This window comes from Phoca vitulina, unplaced genomic scaffold (assembly GCF_004348235.1).
Source record: "Phoca vitulina isolate PV1807 unplaced genomic scaffold, GSC_HSeal_1.0 scaffold6, whole genome shotgun sequence".
NCBI classification, from domain to species: domain Eukaryota; kingdom Metazoa; phylum Chordata; class Mammalia; order Carnivora; family Phocidae; genus Phoca; species Phoca vitulina.
Genome location: NW_022589709.1, coordinates 35,721,860 through 35,741,574, shown reverse-complemented (window position 1 = coordinate 35,741,574; position 19,715 = coordinate 35,721,860). Strand labels below are relative to the sequence as shown.

The 19,715-nt window shown below is 37.4% G+C and overlaps 1 protein-coding gene across 5 annotated transcripts in view; it reads right to left on the bottom strand.

Moving 5' to 3' along the window:
- Positions 1-19,715, bottom strand: part of MCTP1 (multiple C2 and transmembrane domain containing 1) — a 505,669-nt gene that overhangs the window by 169,334 nt on the left and 316,620 nt on the right. For all 5 annotated transcript variants that reach the window (XM_032403991.1, XM_032403986.1, XM_032403987.1 and 2 more), the window contains 2 exons: positions 13,533-13,719; positions 8,723-8,816 (listed from right to left, as the gene is read on the bottom strand). In XM_032403991.1, the coding sequence (XP_032259882.1) occupies positions 8,723-8,816; positions 13,533-13,719 (281 nt within the window). The remainder of the gene's footprint in view (positions 1-8,722; positions 8,817-13,532; positions 13,720-19,715) is intronic.

Sequence of the window (19,715 nt, the reverse complement as noted above, 5' to 3'; positions counted from 1 at the left end):
AGCTGGATAATGTGGATGGCTTGCCAAGCATATATTCTAACTTCTGGTGTCTCTTCCTGAACGAGAGAGGCTGCAAAGACCAAGGTCACATTTTTAGACTCTCTTGCAGCTAGGGTGGGAGACGTGAATTTGGTTGCACCAATCAGGTATACTTGCCTAAGATCTGATATTAGTATTCAGTTACCCAAGAGCCTGTGGAGTCCATTTTGCTGCTGTAGATGGTAAACGGGAGTAGTGTAAGGAGTTCTCAGGGTGTTCTCAACCTGCTAATGCGGCCAGTTGCTTAATTAACCTCTCCACATCTCAGTTTTCTGATTTGTAAAGTGGGGAGAACAACAGTAACTAATTAGGTTGTTGTGAGATGGTGCTAATCCTTGTTCTAAGCTCAGGGTAGCGTCTGACATGTGATGAGGTCTCAGTAAATGTTGCTGCCGCTACTAGTGTTATTAGCATTATTATCATTTTCCGTGAGCTGTTCTCAGTTGACTTGATTTTAAAACATCAGATAGCCTAATTGAGAATAAATTCTGCTTTGTCAATGTCCTTGTTTAAAGAATCGCTTCCAATACTGAATTCATTCCCCAGTATGTTTGATGAGTCCAGAGGTATCATTCTCAACATTTCCCTTTTATTCAATGTAGCCAATTTGTAATCTGCATACTAAAACAATGTAACAAAATTGACATGTGCATAATTCATTCTCACGGAGCTTAAACTCAATTCAAACCCTAAACTTTTTTCTATATTTTCTGCTCTTAAAGAAGGACATTACTGTTTTGTATCCTTGTCTTTTTATGTATATTCTTTAATGTCCACCTTGTTGAACTAACCCTATTATTTCAGTCTGAACTAAGCTTATCACACACATATATGGATATGTATATATATTACGTATAAATACTGTAATACTATGTAAATATTTAAAAGTGTAAATCTATAATATATACATATAGTATACACATATGTAATATATGCATATAGTATATAGTTAACTATCCCTGTTAGCAAGTTTGATAAGGAAGCCATCAATTATCTCCTCAAAGTCACTAGTAAATAGGTTGAACAAGTTAGACCAAGAACAGAGCCCTGTATTCCTCCATTTGGCATTCCCATTGACATCAGTCCTTTATCACAATCACTCTTTGGGCTTGGCCATGTAGTCATTTATGCACCTAACTATACTATCATATAACCCAAGTATTCCTGTAGTAAGATTTTTCTTTTTTTCAAAAGTCTGGTTAAATCTAGATCCTCTCTGTTTGCACCAGTTCCCTAATCCATCATTCTAGGAAATATATTGCTTATTTACACAACTATATCATAACAAACAATAACGAACAGTTTAATTTTAAACAATGATTCTAGCATCGGAAAGCATTTCTTCAAGCACTGAGTAGAATCATGGAGATAGCCCTCCAAGCCAGATCAGCAGTTCTCTATTTCTTGACTCAAAGGATCATTTTGTAATCTTACTTCTACAGAACTCAATTAATTACTTTATAGTATTTCTCTCCCCCCCGACTTCCCATTGATAGTGGGACCACCACTTTCTCAGCCTATAGTCCTTCACCTCTAGAGCATATCAAACCCCATTATTAATCTCTTTTGTCATCCCACCTATTCTTCCAGAGCAGTATCTTCTAACCATGTGACCTGCATATGAATCACACATGAGTTCTGTCATTCCATATAAAACACTAGCTCAGACTCAGTCTCACTAGCCCTTGAGTTAAATTATCATTTTAATTCCTCTTTTCACAAATATCTCATATCAACTATTTGGTTTTAGAAAAACACTTTTGCATTTCTAAAATTAGAATAGGATTTAATTTTGTAAAGATGCAAGTACTAAAAGGAAGCCACTTTTATTTCTATGTGAACTATGATGACATAAAAGAATGAAGAGCAAAAATTAAAAAAAAAAAGAGGAATGAAGAGCAATGATTTGCTTTCTCTCCTTGTGACACCTTCATTTGTTTAGTCTCATTCTTAAGGAAGGTATTTATACAGTGTTAAGACATTTAATATGTATACGTATAATGTTGTTTTCTAAACTACGCCATGTTACCATGACAAGAATGTCAGCAGTTGGGTATTTTTGGTGCATTATAAATTGGATGAAATTTCTTCTCAAACTATACTATTTTTGTTAAAAAGCAAATAGGGACATCATTAGTTTATATAATGGAAATAAAGCACTGTGCTTGGGAAATTTTTAATACGTTTTGTGTAAAACTTAGATATTTTTGTTTCAAGCAATATAATTTTAAGATTTGATGATAGCAAAAGTTAAAAATAATTAAAAGTGACATCCACACATAACCCCCTTTTATTTGGTAAATTATTTTACCTTTGATAATTCACAAATATGAAGGATTTCCACCATCTTTTATATATAATACCATCAGTTGAACTATGCAGAGTTTAAAGGATATATGTTTTCTCATCTTCCAACATAGGTTTTAAATAATGATCATAAAATCTAAGGCTGCATTTATCAGATATCATCAATGTTATTAAATATGATGACATAATTAAAGGCATGTGCTATCAAAAATTCAGACTGCTACAGTTCTATAAAAGAAGCAACGTACCCACTTTTTCCAGAAGAGCTCTTGTATTCTGAGGGCCACTCAAGCAACAACTGCATATAACTTATGCAGTTTGCTTGGGTAACCCACAAAAAGTTAATTTTTTTAAAGAACAATATCTTATCTATGTTATATATATATGTGCTTGGCACTTCTCCAGCTGTATATAAAACTTTCAAAGAACAGACTTGCCTTTTTCTGTACAGCCACCTTTTCATTTTCTTTCTCTGAATAGACCCATAATGTTCAGGGAAAATACCAAGAATAATAAATCCAAATCTCTGTATAAAATATACCTTCATGACATACTCAAGCTGGAAATCACAGGAACCAATAAAAATGCAGGCAGCCTACTGATAATGAGGTCAGAAATACAAATAAATTTATTTTTAATGAAGACTAGAAGCACAGTAATCAAAGTGTTAAAATTCATTTCATGCATATCTCATTTGCTTCTTAGCTGATATTTACCACGCAATTCTGTGAGAAAGTAGAGGCCTAAGATGCTCCAGATAAATGGCTCAATTAATTGTACAGAGGTAGACCTCTTTGAGCTGAGCCAGAGCTGTGAGCTCTTTATTAAAAGCACTATTCTGTAGCCCATAACCTTGTTCCTTGACTCCTCTCTGGTTTCCAATTTAAACAAGTCCCCATGCGGCCTGCTCTAAAGGGCTTTGTCTCCCTGTCATTGTTAAGAGAGCTGAGGCATCCTGGAAGTGTGAAATCAGACCTCATGAGTTGAACGGTTCCCCAGGGAACGCCGGACTGCGCAGAAGGTCAAAGTCATGGGCCGGACCGTCTAAAAGTGTCTGATCGCCGGTCTGTGACACAGCAAGGTTGGGGGGGGGGGCGGGCGGCGCTAGACTGAAGAGGACTGAAATTGAACACATCTTAATTAAAGCCCACAGACAGCAAAACAAAATGTTTTCTAGGCAGCCTGTCAAATGGGGCTTAAATTTAGCTCTGCTAATGAATCTGAGCTGCTAACTGTTATTTCTTAAGATAATAAGACTCTCACGGAAGCTGATAAAAAAAAAAAAAAACTGTAGCATGTCTTTTTCTGCTGTTTTGTTACTTAAATATTTTCCAACAATGAAGACAGTTTTCCTAAAGAAAAACATGGGAAAAGTCTATGCAAATAAAGGGGTAGTAAACATCTCCCTTAATAACTAGTAGGTTTCCAGACTATGGGGCTGGTGAGTCATGGGTTTTTATGCATAGCCTTGCTTTAGAAAAAGATATGCTCATTTAATGGGACTGTTTCAGTGACAGATTATGTTAATTGTAAAATTCTCTCCCTCTTCCTTTTTTCTCTCCCTCTCCCTCTATTGTTTCCTGAAAGAGATGGTGCATTAATTTGAGAGATCAATTCACCTGGGGTGGAGAAGTTTTATATTAGTGTGCCTTTTAATACAATGAAAAGGTAGGGCATCTTTTGAAAGGCTTTCACAGTTCTCCCATATCACCGTTTCTGAACCCGAGTGGCTGGTATCCCTGGGGAGGCTGTGACCTCTTCCTCGGGAGCTCAAAAAAACAACCCAGGGGAAAATGCAGGGGAGGGGCTGAAGAGAAGAACCCTTTTCTCTTTCTTCTCTTAGAACTTGAAAGAACCAATAGGCCAGGTCTAAATACTCGGCGAAGAAAGCCTCACTCGATACAGAAGACATTAAATGTTCTGCTGAAAGCAGAAATTAGGCCCCATCCAAGGAAGAGGATAATTAGAAGCTTAGAAAAGACAAATTCCGACATGAACTGTTTCCCACCACCTTTAAAAATATATATATATATATTTCCCCCCCAGTGGTCTTTCTCTCCTCACAAACTGTCCAGTTTTAAGGAATACTTGATTTAGCAGTAGAGAGAATTTTCCCCAGTGAACGCAGGGCCAAACGGTCTCTGGGTTTTGCTTTGATGGTAGAGACATTCACCTTTTCACTGCTTAGTTGAAAGGTAAGTAAGTTGTACTGCAAAGTATTTTTCACTTAATCAAACTTTTTTTTTCCTCACGAAGAATTTAGCTGATCATCTTTGAAAACCAGAGAGCCACTTTCTCAGGCTGTGAAAGGCTGCCCACAATTTGACTGAAATTTCAATCCACTCTTGTGCCTTGCTCAATGCATGTGTATGTGTGGGAGTTGTAAATTGAGGCCTTAACCACCAGAGTTAATCTCTTTTTTTAAATCTGTATTAACCTTAATGATTTGAAGTGCACTGTCCAACACTGCGCTATTGAGACCGAAGAAAAAACTACCCTCGACTATCAACAGTTTATTAGGGGCTTAACTGAAGTGACCTACTGTAGTAGTGTTCAGCTGAACAAGGCTATAGGCTTTTTGTGGAAAGGGAAAGAATTGAGGGTTTCATTAAAAAGTAATTTGTGCTTTGTACTCACTCATTCAAAGAGAGTCTCAATTGCTCTTTATTCACACAGAGTTAATACAGTATCACAATGTTTCTCAATGAATGTGTTGTAACAAAAGAAAAATTTTACATTTTGAAAGGAAAAAAATTCTTTGTAACTGCAGTAAGATTGATGGCTACTTAAAAGATTATAGAATCTCTTGTTCCTGTGCTCATGTTAAATGATGGAATATTATAATTTAAAATTTTTTGCTTAAACTATGGAAGTTTGACTTTATGTTCTGATCCTTAAAAATAGTTTAAAAATAGAGCAAAGTTGGTCAAATATAAGTTTGTCTTGTTAGGTTTGTCTAGAAAAAAGTGTTCTGAACCCAACTAAGTATCTTATAGTAATAGCCTCATTTATAGCAGGTCAGAAGATACTCTGCTTAGCTCAGAGAGCTATCAGTGATTTAAAATCTCCCCTCTCCATCCACAACACTCCTAAATGGATGCTAATTTGAGGATTTGAAGACCGCACCATTGACTCAATTTCTGTTTTTCAAGCTGTTGCTGAAAATCTTGTAGAGCCTATGATTATCCACTGAGATGTACAACATATCTTTAAAGTTCTTCTTTGAACAAGTAAAAAAGAAGTATACAAAGAGCTTATTTGTGCTCCAAATTTAATGGTAAAGACCAGGAAGGATCAGTTTACACATAAATATTTATCCTTTCCAGAAGTAAAGATTATTAAAAAAATGAGTAGTATATTCAGACATTTCTCACTTAAATATATGGTCCTCAGTTTCTGTCACCATCACAAATGTCGTAAAGACCACAAAAGGTCCAAGAGTGAGCAAGGTCAAAGACTGAATTATCCTCTTGCCCCTGAATAGTTCAACATCTCTCTTGTTCAATTCAGAGCAATTAGATTATAAGGTCAGTGTGGAATGAGGAATCATGAGATTTATATCCCTAAAACTGGAGGGGGAAAAAAAATGGACAATCTGTTATTTAGTATTCCCCAAATTAAAGTTCATTTTATCAGATCAAAATTATGTCTCATTGAATCCCTAGGGAAAAGACTACTGTTATTCACATTAATTTACATAGAACCATTAGGAAAGAAATATATCTATTTTTTACAGCTTTGAAAGAACACGTACTTTAACTTCTATAGTGGCATATAGGCCAAGTAGGTTAACATAGTTTACATATTCATGAAGTTTTAAAAGCAGTGACAGCTTCTTTCTAAGAGAAACAAACTTATATAATTGCATTCAACTTATGTCATGGGCAGGTATCTAAGCTTTTGAAGTAAATGGGACTTGAATATTTGTATAAGAAATTATTGTGCCCCCTATAAATGTTCAGTAATAATTCTTAGCACTTAGGTGCCCCCTGAGATATTATTTTAGGCCTTTCTCCCCCATCTTCAGAGGTTTTCAGCTCAACACTGGGGGCTCCCCTACAGAAAATCCTGTAGAAAATTGAAGGTGCCTCCCATGATGGTGAATGTTACCGTGAATGTCACCGTGAATGTCACATTCTGAATTTACCTGCTGCGGGGAATCACAGGCTAGGTGTAACCTCTGTATGTGAAAGCAATACTGAGTTCCTATTCTAGTCTTTAAGTTAATGTCCACAGTGAACAAAAAAAAAAAGCAATTACTGGGGCGCCTGGGTGGCGCAGTTGGTTAAGCATCAGACTCTTGGTTTTAGCTCAGGTCGTGACCTCAGAATCATACAATCAAGCCCCGAGTTGGGCTCTGTGCTCAGCGTGGACTCTGCTTGAGTTTCCCTCTCCCTCTACTCCTCCCCCACATTCTCTCTCAAATCAATCAATCAATCAATCTTTCAAAAAAAGAGCAGTTAATCAATCATTCATTGTCGACTGTTGGTTCTAATACTAAATGCAACATAATAAAAGAAAAAAAATCATTATGTCCAGATTAATTTGAGTATAACCACATCAGAAGTAAAAAAGTAGATGAATAAAGTTAACATTCACTAATTGTTTAGTACAAGGAACCAAGTCAGCATACATGCAAAAAGATTACAAACTACCCTCTCTCTCAGTACTTTCAAGTACACCTATTTTGAAAGAATATTTGACAGTTGTTACTATCTTCATGGTTTCAAATGAGTTGATAGTCACTTGTTTAAAGAAACTGTAAACTCTCAACAATTTTATCACACAATAAACAGTCACTTGATATTATGCAAATATTAAAAATTTAAAAATATTACCATTCTGGAACAGACATCTGCTATTTTAGTTTTAATGCATGTCATCTTTTAATTTGGTTTTGATTCTGTTCTGTTTAGATTTGATGAATTAAAAAAGGATACCAACCATCAGGTAATGGATTTCCAAGCTCTTAGATGGTAGGAAAAGTGCATTTCTCCCCTTCAGATAAGTCCACTACCTCATTAGGATCAACTTGCTGAACATTCACAATGGTAAGCATATTTCTACAAATAATAAGTGGATGCTTTCTTTCAGGAAGAGCAAAATTTACACAAAAATTGGCCAAGTCAGTCCTATTTGTTATCTATCTTGAGATAGATAATTTAAGGAATGGTATAAGTATGCCCCAAAACCTATGAAATTAAAGAGTAAATGAATGGTCACATAATTGCAAATTCAAAACAATGATTTCATTCTGGAAATTGATGAAATAATTATCGTTAGTTAATTAATACATCATAGATATAGTGATATCCAAATCAGGAAGCTTTAAGAGATAAGACTGATTTCAGTGTTTTTTACAGGTCCATTTCTTGGTTTAAAAATTTAGAACAATGTAGATGCTTAGTTTATTTTTATTTATTTATTTATTTTTAAATTTTATTATGTTATATCACCATATATTACATCATTAGTTTTTGATGTAGTGTTCCATGATTCGTTGTTTGCATATAACACCCAGTGCTCCATTCAGTACGATGCTTAGTTTAGATCCAGAATTATCTCTGGGATGTGCTAAGGAATTTTAACAACAACAAAAAAAACTTGAAAATTAAAAAAAAAAAGGACGCCTGGGTGGCTCAGTCGTTAAGCGTCTGCCTTTGGCTCAGGTCATGATCCCAGAGTCCTGGGATCGAGTCCTGCATCAGGCTCCCTGCTCAGCGGGAAAGCCTGCTTCTCCCTCTCCCTCTGCCCCTGCTTGGGTTCCCTCTCTCTCTGTGTCTCTCGCTGTCAAAAAAAAAAAAAAAAAATCTCTAAAAAAAAAAAAAAAAACTTGATTCAGCAACCTGATGCCAGGAGTTCATACCAAGTAATTGAGTAATTTGCATCTAAAATTTTCAGTAGACTATGCAACAGATTTCATGTGTGTTGGACTTGTGTTGATGTTATGATACTGTCTGAGGGAAGCTGATCCTGCCTGAGAGAAGATATAACATTACTACAAGATGCCAAAATGATGAAACCTGGAAGTCCCATTGCGTTGGCCAAACTTTGGAAAAGGCAACAATTCAAAAGTTATTTTACCCTTTATTGTTTGTTTTTAATACATCACCCTTCTTTCAAAAAGCAGAAACAGTATAAAAATTGGGTGGTTGGCAATTCTTGTAATATCAAACCTGAAACTTTATATTATTTACTTTGATGATCCAGTCAGGTGAAATGAAGAGTTTAGTCATTAAATGGTATGGACCCGGTGGCATGCAGCTCGATATGTATATATCATATATAATAAATATTATAAATATATATGTTATAATATATAGTCGAAATAATGTATATAAATAAATATAGACAATAGAATTTCCTCATTTCTTACCTGTGACATCAGCGACCATCAACCCTTCTGCTCTGATTACTTTCACCTGGAGAAATCCCACATCTTTCAGGTTGTGAAATATCCGCAGTGGACTCTGAAAGACCCCAACATCAGTGTTAGAAAAGAAAGGTCCTAGAGGGTCTCAAAGAGTGTGTGAGGAAACGCTAAGTTTTATCGTTGATCTCAGGATGCTGCTTAAGTGGTTCAAAGGGATATTCGTGTTTCTTCAGTACAGATTACCCTTCCACTATCACTAATGTGCACCTATACACAGGCACGCACATACGAATTGACATAGATAATTGTTGCTATATGAGAATTCCGAAAGAATAAAAAATACCACATTTCTTCCCCATAAAAAATTATCAGTGAACAATGGTGAACAGTAAATTACAGAATAGGATATGCCTACTTTCTTCCTTTAATCTCCTTTACTAAAGAACTCCAAAGAATCTGTCATCTATGGGCACCATGGTTTGGAGACTAACGATCGCTAACACTGAGTCTTAGCTTGTTGGTCATGTAACACACTTCAGCCTTTAGGATTAAGAAAGTCAGTATTAATTTTTTTTTTACTCTTTTCTTCTTGGTGAGTTTTGGAAATTGCATGTGCTAGATGAGGGCTGAATTACTGAAATGCTGCTTTCTAATATTTGGTTCAAAAGATTTGCATAGTTCTATGAACCTTTTAGGAAAAAAATCATATATAACTTCTAAAATAAGCCAAATTGATCACTAAAAATAAATTCAAAGTGATGAATAATTTTTCTTAAGTTTGCAATTTTATTTGCCATTGTAGTGTGTACAGAAGTAGGGATATTTCAATAGAAGAATCAGATCCAAAGGATAAAACCTATTTAATTTCATAAATTAATAATGGTAGTGTTTTGGGAAGTATAGTACCTGAAGGCATTAAAAGAGAGATACCAATGTAATAATTCAGAACTCTAATTAATGGGCACAAATACTTAAAGAGTAAGTATTGATAGAGAACACTGATATGCATTTGCTTATTTACACTTCCTAGCATTTTTCTTATGAAAAGACCAGCATTTCTACTCAGTAAATCAAAGGTACTTCTGCATTATAATCCCTAAAATGCTTTAAGACCAGGGAGCGTAACATAACAAAGTTATCAAACTGTTACTAAAGAACATTCCCATCCTTGTATTAAGGATGTGAGAATACTGACAAGCAGGAGCTTACTGAGATATTAACTTTATGAGTCCTGTATGACTAGCCATTGTGTACCCTGAAGCTATGACCTTGGTATATTGGGAGGAGGAAATGCAGATATATGGGTAATCTCAGAGCCTAACTTTTTAGAGTGTTGAGCACAGGATTAGCTCCTATTCTTGTATTGTTTTAAAACAGCTGTTTATCACCCAAATCTATTGAAACTACCCAGATGACAGTGCTCAGGAAAAACGCACCTTTCTCTCCACTTAAATTCCTGTTAAGGGTTTAACAATGGGAACTTTAGACAGCAGTGTTATAATTCAGAGGTGTGTAAGCATGTTGTCTTCCTAATGTAGTAACATCTCAGAGCTTCCTGAGTGTTATAAACCAGGTAACTCTCCTATCCTGATGATAGAGAAGAGTTTTATCAAAAGGTTTCTGTCCTTTAATTTTTGGGAGCAATTCAATCCAAGTTTCACCGTGTCTAAAACAAATCTCATCAGTCCTCGGGCTGAGAATTGTTTCATACGAGTAACCTCCCTGCACAGACATATAGCTTCTGACGCTTCAGCTCCAATGTTCTGCTTCTTATTTGGAGGGGTAATTACTGTTTGAAGGGTTTCTTTCCTCCAGTCAGCTGACACTCAGGAATTTATTGCCAACTTCAACTGTTTAGGGCAGTGACACAGCGCTTATAATAAGAATTGCAAAAAAAAAAAAAAAAAAAAAAGCAAAAAACTTAAATATATCAGTTTAAAAATAGACCTTTCGGGGATGCTTCATCAAGAGGTATTCCTGCCTTGTTATTTATGGTTATTTTAGAAGGCCTCAAAACCTGGATGGCTTCTGAAGCCAGAAATTTCCATAGCAGAGGAATCTATGATTTGCTGTGAATCCTTTCAGCCCTCAATAGATGGGAAAAGATTGAAATGCTCTGGAGAGGAGTCCTCTTTATTTTTTTAATGAAAGGCTGTATAATATATTTTCTCTATGGCTGCAGCAGCTGTCAGGGAGAGCATCTCAGTTCAGCTCTATTACGGGAGAGGCAATACCCCATCCTATGGCATCGAGATGCTCTGAGGGGCCAGAGCTGATTGACAGCTTGTCACCGTGACGTCTTATTCCATCTCTGTTATGGAGAAAATTAATGTCACACCACCAGCCTTATGACTCGCTGTCATCCTAGAACCGCTCACCTTTTATCAATGCTCTAAATAACATTTCAAGCCCATCGTCTCATGCTGGACAATCCGGTCAAGGGACATTAAATCAGATGACTGTGAAATGTCATAATAAAAATGGAATGCTAACAACTTCTTCTCTAAACTAGCTCCTCTGGTTTTTAAACTGTGACAAGGGGGAGCAAGGGTTCAGCATACCCGTTCTGAAAAGGTCATACAATCGCTCTTGGTCTACTACCCATTACTACCCGCCCCCTAGTGACCTTGCCTGCCTTCCTCCCCCCAAAAGAAAAAAAAAAAAAGAAAGAAAAATGGAATTAGCCATCTTTTCAGAATGAGGTGATCAAATAATGGCCCACACGGTAATGTCTGTTTAACTTGTGGGGCTTCGATGCTTCACAATGAACGACTGAATGACAGAAATGGAGAGCCTTTTCAGGGGCAACTCACTTTCCTCCACTATGGCCAGTGCCAAATCACATTCTGAAGTGTCCCCTAAAATTTAAAAAATATACATGTTCTCCCAGGAAAACATATAAATAATTCCCCAAATAACCTCCTCTATATGTTTCTCTGAAACATATGATGTCATGTGATGTCCCAGACACGATACAGCATTCATTCATCTCCTAATCTGTGTAATAAAAAGACACGCCGAAACCATAAAGCGTAGGTCTCTGTCCTTGTCTTACTATGAGCAATTATAACACATGTGCTATAGTGCACACAGGAGCTCCGTAGCAACGACGTCTCTAGAGGGAGATACAGGCCTATGCTTGAAATGCAGGGCTACAAAAACAAAACAAAACATTTAAATACGGTTCACTTTTTAATATGTCGTCGAGCAGCATGTAATCAGAGAATCAGCCAGGGCACCCACATAATAGTTTATATTTTATTCAAATAATAACTAACATTTGAAAGAAGGTGCAGAAACAAATATTCAAATTCTGAATGGAAATGGCCGATTTAAGGAAGCCCAACCGGCAAAAAGAAAAAAAAAAAAAGAATCAATAATAGTTGGATTATTCCTAATTACCTAGGCTCCACTATCATTCTAATATATGGGATAGTATTAAATATTAATCCATAAAATACAGCATCATAATACCTAGAATTTTTATATTAATATACCAATTAATTCTTTTAAAATTGTTTCGACTCACAAGGCTCACTCCTGGTAACAGGAGAACATGTTTTCATGGGTACCAAAATGTGAAATAATTCTCATAATTGCAATTACATATTAGAAGATGCCCAACAATAGGTTGGGCTCTTAGGTGGTTTAAAAATATATACTATTTAGCCTTGCTAAGTCACCTCTATTAAACTGTTTATGGTAACACCATTGGTAGATGAGTTGTGCAAGCATTAGCAGACAGCTGATTCGGTGGAGATAGCCAGAATAAATTTGCTGAAGCACACATCCTGCTAATCTGTTTGAATAATATTGTAGAGCATTAGTACCAGCACTTCATGTTATCTGCACAGCCTGATAAGGTACATCTTTATTAAATTCAGTTATTGGAAGGATGTCAGTCAGCAAATAGGAATATTTTAGAATCTAAAAAAAAAAATTAAGCGGTTCTTTGTTAGTCAGAGCTTGGTTTCATGGCTGAATGTCTAGAGGAGCCTTCTAAACACCTGGCAGCATTGTACAATACAAGCTTTGTAATTTTAAGTGGAAAAGCTTTTTTTCCCAGCTTCATGGGTACCGAGGCATTCACTTTTTCTGAGACTCCATTGAGAGAGAATGGTGGAGTAAGAGCTCCCCTCTCTGTTGATTCAAGAAAACTACACAGTGGAAAATGCACAGCATGAGGATGCTGGGAAAGAGGTAGATTTGGGTGTGAATATTTTGGTTTGGTGAAATTTGAGAAGGGTTCTTACTATAGTGACTCACTATTCCGCCCTATCACTCCACAAATGATCAAAAGGTAAGGAGGCTTCCTTTTAATTATATTTCACATTCAATTAAAATAAGATAAAGGAATGAAGCGAGGCCTTTCTAAGCAGTTGAAATAAAAATTCTTTCTGTGAATATCCTCTCGTTACCAAGCTACTAATTAACGTAGGTGTCATTAATTCCATTTCAAACTTGGAAAGACAAAGAACTCTTAATTGCAATTACAAAGGGTCAAAGAATTAATTTTGAGGTAATGTTCTGTATACTTGACTTTCCTTTATGAGAAGTTGCCTTGCATGATAGTTGTGCTGCATGACAAAATCACTGTGGAGAGGCTCAGAATCTAGAACTTGCTTTGGAAGAGACTCTAGAGAAGAGCAGGTGTGCAGAGCTCAGGGTAACGGCATCTGCATTTACCCAGCTCTCTGTCTCTGCTGACTCAACTGTCACACAGCCCTTCAGATGTACTCCTGTCACTCTAGGTAAATCATTTACCACCTCAACTCGTCACACATGACCCTGAATTAGGGGGTTACATACGTACATATCTCCTTAAGATTTCCTCCCGTTCTTTCTGGTCCTCCAGGGAACTGACGGAGAGGTCAGAGATGCTGACTGTGGCCGAAGCTGTCAGGGTGACCAGCAGTACCAGGTGACCCTCACCCTCTTCCAGCTGCAACTCCAACTTGTGTGTCTGTTCCCTACTGAGGGCCGACAGGTCCACCTGGCACCTGGAAACAAATGTTGTGAATTAGCAAGTGCCCTTCCTCTCCTCTCCTCTCCTCTCCACACCCCTCCTCTCCTCTCCTCTCCTCTCCTCTCCTCTCCTCTTCTTTCCTTCCTTCCTTTTTTGTCACATCAAACAGTGAAATTGCAGGCTGCTCAGAGCTATGTGAAAAATAAATCAATAGAAATTCTGTTTGAGCTACTGGAAGACTATATCTTTCATTCAGCACACTTTCTTCACAAAATTTAGACCCTGACTATTTTTAGTGTCTAGTTTCTTATTTCTGTAAGATACAAAAAACATGTTTATCTGATTCTATTACTATCCACTATCACTGTATTCATAAATTGGGAGGGACTTTCAATCCCTGGATGGCCTAGTTTAGTGCGCTTTGCCTACAGAAAGATTAACATGAGCTGTCTGGAGAGGCAAACCACCGAGAATCTGAGTTCTTGTGTAGGTTTTAAAACAATGGGAGTTCTTCATTCATAAATGTTATTAAGCAATGAATAAAATATGTACTTTGATGATGCCGTAAGTTTTACACTTTTAAAACCATGCTAATTTATTCATAGAACACCACACATAAATCTAAATAAAAACAAATCCTCCAAAAAATTATAGCTCAAGGGTTATGTACCAGCGTTTTACTAAGAGAGGTTTCATAACACGGCAGCCCATGCTTGATAAGCTCTTCTCTCAGAGTTAAACACCTTGCAAACTCTTTTCATAAAAATGTCAATTGATTTGGAAGAGAAAGATACTGAGGTGATCACAAAGCCAATAAACTGAGAGAAAGGGGGTAGAAATGAACAAAAGGCATTTAAAACAGGAAATAGCCAATTATAAGCATAAATGTAACATATCATAAACAGGAGTCAGCTATCAGGGACTGATTAAATTTTTGCTCTTTCTTGTTCTTTACTCCACTTACTGTCTATTGCTTGGCTTTTAAATTAAATTTCTATGAATAGGGTCTCAATGCTTATTGTTGGGTTCAAACATCTCTTTAGTATGAGTAAATTTAGAAATTGAACCAAAGTCTGCATTTTCTTTTTATTTGTGCCTATCGAAAATGACAAGAGAGATAGCTGGGACTGAAACAACTGAGAAGAAGAGGAGTACAGATGCAAGAAATGAAAAGAAAAAGCAACATCCTGGTCAGGGACAGAAAGTCCGTGTGTGTGTGTTGATGCTAACTGTTGAAAGAGAGCAGGAAATCAGAGTCTGTACCAAGTCTGGAAAACATCTTCCTAAAGTGAGAACGTATATCAAATAACTTCATTGTTTCTGTGTCAACATGCATTTCAAAATACTTTCACGCAGTCTCCGGAAACTCTGAAAGCTGAAGAAATATACCAAATCTGTATCTAATATCCTGATTTTAATCGGAATTAAGTTCTTATCGATAACACTTGGACCAAATTGAGAAGAAAGATGCGATGGTGACAAACCACCAATCAAATGCATTGTCTAAGAAAAAGGAAAAACGTCAATATGATTTTCTACAGATCTTTCCAGCAACTGGCAGAGTGTCTCGCCTGTAGTTTGGTGAATGTGAATGAATCTTTGGATTAGATTGGGAGTATGATACTCGAGAATCAAACATGGGTTACAATTCGCACTGTACTTTTGGTTGGATAAAGTTGGGAATAAGAAAGCTCCTTCACTCATTTGGATCCTGCATTTCTCAATCCTGTCCTTGCCTTACTCTTTTATATGACACTGCACCACTCTTAAAATACATTGAAGCCTTCTGGAAGGTTTCCTTCTATGGCTATTACCATTTTACACAGGTCATATGGATGCTGGTTTACTCTTCATTTATCTTAGAGTCATTGTGTTTGATGCTCTAGAGTTGGGGAAGGTGCTCTAAAGATGATTTAGTCCAAGAGTTGCAAACTGGCAACTTACAGATCACATCAGGTCTATGGCTGGGTTGTTTGTCCTTCTAGTGCTAATAGAAGTTTTGAATTAAAAACATTGTAAGACAGAGTAAATGTCCTCTGACTTAATAACCGTCCCTAATACCGTCTGTTATTTACACTATTTCACCTAATTCTGTATCTGGTTCAAATAAGCATAGGTATTTGTGATCCTCATAATCTCCTTAATTTAACAATAAGAAAACTGAAGACCAGAGAAGTGATCTGACTTAATGGAGATATACAGTTTAGTTGTTAGCAGAGCTAGGACCTGAACTTGGAACAATGGAATCCAAGATATAGTCTTTTTCCTGGGCTAGTCTTCACTAAGTAACTGTGTACCCCCACGACAAAATGTGTCTATTTGCAGTGGTTCTTAAACTGGGTGAAATCTGGACTTGTTTCTAACAGAAAAAATTATCTCAGTTTTCAAGCATGGAATTATGTTATTTTTGTACTTTTAAAATACATATAAGCTATGGAAGAAGACTGTAAGTTATTGTTCTTATAAGAAGATAAACTCAGAAAGACACACAAATTGAATTTTAAAAACTATGAATCTAATAAAATTTAACATTGTACATTTATAGGGAGGATTATGCTTTTCTGCTGCAACTAGTTTCAAAATGGGTATTCTTGTAGAAATAGTTTCAGATCCTGTCCTATATTTAATGTTTCAGAATTTTGACTTTAACAATTCCAATGTAGAAAATGCCTATTTATGTAAATGAATTAGAAGAGAGTATTAATGACTCCAAGGTTCTTTTTGCTAGTTTGGGTTATCCAACTCTCCTATTCATCTAAAAACTCTGCTCAGGAGTAATCCTCAGATGCCATTTTCAATGAAATGTCACCTGATAATTGAGCAAAATTGTCTTGTTAACTTGAGAATAAAGTTAGCATCATAGCATCACTGATATCTGCATTAAATTTGTATTAAATTATTGCTGGAATTTGGTGGGAAAAAAAAGCCTTTGCTACTCCTTGGTTGCTGTTGAATAAATAGGTACAAAGATGGAACTCCTGCAGAAGAGTCTATTGCAAAGTGAACCCAGTACTTATCCCTATAGGTCAGTGCCATGGTTTGAATGTTTGTCTTCAAGATTCATATGTTGAAACCTATTGGTCAATGTGATGACATTAGGAGGTGGGGCCTTTGGGAGGTGATTAGGTCATGAGGGTGGAGCCTTCATGAATAAGATTAGAGTCCTCATAAAAGAGGCCCCAGAGAGGCCCTCACCCCTTTTGCCATGTAAGGACACAGAGAAAACACAGTTGTCTATGAACCAGGGAACCAGACACAGAATCTGCTGGTGTCCTGATCTTGGACTTACCAGTGTCTAGAACTGTGAGAAATAAATGTCTGTTGTTTACACCCCCTAGTCTGTGGTGATCTGGTATAGCAGCCCAACAGGCAGATTCGCCTGTATTGAGCTCACCTGTACTATTACATCCTAAAGAAAGAAACGGTTCACGACAGTTTGGATATAGAAGTCCTCGGTGGTCATCTGGATGGTCAGAATAGGCATAAATTAATAGTTTCAATTTGTTATCAAAATGAAAACGCAAAATTTAAAAAGTACTGAAGCAAATTCATAAGGTACATTTACAGATATGTATACAGGATGAAGAGCTCAGGATTGGGAGTCAGATTCCCTTGGTTTCAGCCCTCCATCTGTCACTAATTAGTTGTATGACCTTTTCCAAGACAACTTACCCTCTTGAATTCCAGTTTTCGCATCTGTGATATGAGGTAATTGAACTAGATGCACGTACAAATTCCTGAAAACCCCAAATTTCACACTTTGCTACAACTCTGTCCATGTTTACACTTGTTTACATCTTCCTTTCTTTGCCATTCCACAAACCAAACAACTAAGAGAACGAATTCATCTTATAGGCAATGAAGTATTATTCCTCAAACGTATTACCCCTCCAAAGCCTTAATTTGACACTAGAAGGCAGATAATCTAATCTGTTTTAAATTGTCTTCCAAGGAACACTAAGGGATACCTCAAAAGTCACCATGGAGGGGAGAAGGGTGAAAAAAATAGGGTGTGGACTCTTCTCTCTGGTTCAAAGAACAGCTCCTCTGACATCTGTTTCATATTGATGTTCCACATGCAGGTTTGAAAACTTGTTGGATACATCTATCATCCCCTTAGATTCTCCTAGAGCCATGACCTCCTGGGTCCTCTGCTACCTGCTTTGCCACAGCTGTGACTTTGGCTCTGCCTTCCCAAGGGACTGCTTTTCATCCCACCACCATGACCAATTAACTGTGCTTGGGTCCTCATGGGGCTTCCACCTGGGACTGGCTCAATGTTTACTTGCCAAAATAAGCTGGGCTCTCCCCTTGGCTGCCACTGTGCATCGAGGCCCAATGGCCACATGCCCCAAGTTTCTGGCTTCTAAGACTGCTTCTACACTTGGATGAAAAGTCACATTGTGGGTTGTGGGGTCTGACTCCCTGGTCACCTGTCAAAGAAACCAGATGAAACAATGCAGAAGTTGTCTTCTCATGGGGTGAACTGAGATTGGTGGAATAGGAGATGGGAAGGTAATTCCGCACACCTCCTTCCCTCTCACAGAGTGCTTCAAAGTATGATTCTCCATATTGCCTGCCCACAAGTGGCCAAGTGGGTACACAGCAACCAGCCATGTCTCTGAAACACAGGAAACAGGAGCCCTCCCGGTAACATACTGCCTTTCATTGCCTCCTAGTCTTCCCTGCTTTAGGTTCTTTCTCTCTCCCCTTCAGTGCTTGGGATTGTACCTCCCAATGAAGTATCAGCACTTAATCATTGCCTCAGGCTCTGCTCTTAGGGAATCTGGCGAAAGCAAAAACCATTGATACAAATCAATCCCCTCAGTTACAGATGTCTACAACACAAACCTGACCATGCTGCCCCCTCGGTTCCCACCACCCATGGAACCTCCTTGGCAAGACAAGGCCCTTCCTGACCTACCATCAGCTTGTGTGTCACTTGCTGACTCACACTGACTACTCAAGTCATTCCAGACAGCTTGTGATTCTCCCACCATCCATGCTAGGGCTTAGACCTGTTTCTTTGTGTTTGGACAAGGCAACCCCTCTGCCTGAGATGATGCGTCTATCTATCTTTGCTTGCCAAATTTTTACTAATGCTCGATGAAATAACCTGCAGTTGTCTTTCTCTGCCAGTATCCTGAGACACCTCAATGGCAGGCACCTAGCATAGCACCTGGAATGTAGTTGGTGCTCTACAGTATTGAAGTACTTATGGACAATATAGAAATCAAGAGAGACCAACAATTTACCCATGCTGACAGCCACAGAGCCAGGGCTAGCATGTAATGTGCTCCTTCTACCACCCTATCTTGTCTTCCTGGAAAGTGGTTTGATTTCTTGTCAACACTTGTTTCACTCACTCTTTAACTCATTTATGCATTAGTTATTTTTTAAGTGCCTTATGTGGCAGGACTCTGTTAGATTCTGGGGATTCAGTCATTGCTAAGCCTTCTAGTTCCTCATTTCTTTTTTTCCCCAGAACTACCACAGACTCAGCATGTTGTTTTGAACAAAGTTCAAATGGCTTCAGTGCTCATGGCCAGAGGTTTAGAACACTGAAGTTTTAATAAAGCTTATTCATTAGCATTCTGATATTAATGCAAGTCACTTAAAGCTTTTGTACATCAGCTTTCCTCATTTATCAAATGGAAATTAAAAAAAAAATACCTTCTCTTGGGGTGCCTGGGTGACTCAGTTGATTAAGTGTCTGACTCTTGGTTTCAGCTCAGGGGCATGAGATCCAGCCTCATGTCAGGCTCTGCACTCAGCACAGAGTCTGCTCAAGATTCTCTTTCCTTCTCCCTCCCCCCTTCCCTTCACCCCACTCTCTCTCTCTTAAATAAATAAATAAATAAATAAAATCTTTTTTAAAAATGCCTTCTCTTTGCATAGAGTTGTAAGAACACAGGCATAATAGATGAGAAAGTACTTTGAAAAGTTGAAAGTACTAAATATAATGTGTGATTTTATTATCACATAGGCCTTGGTTCAGTACTGGAAAATTTAAAAACTTACTCTCCCTGC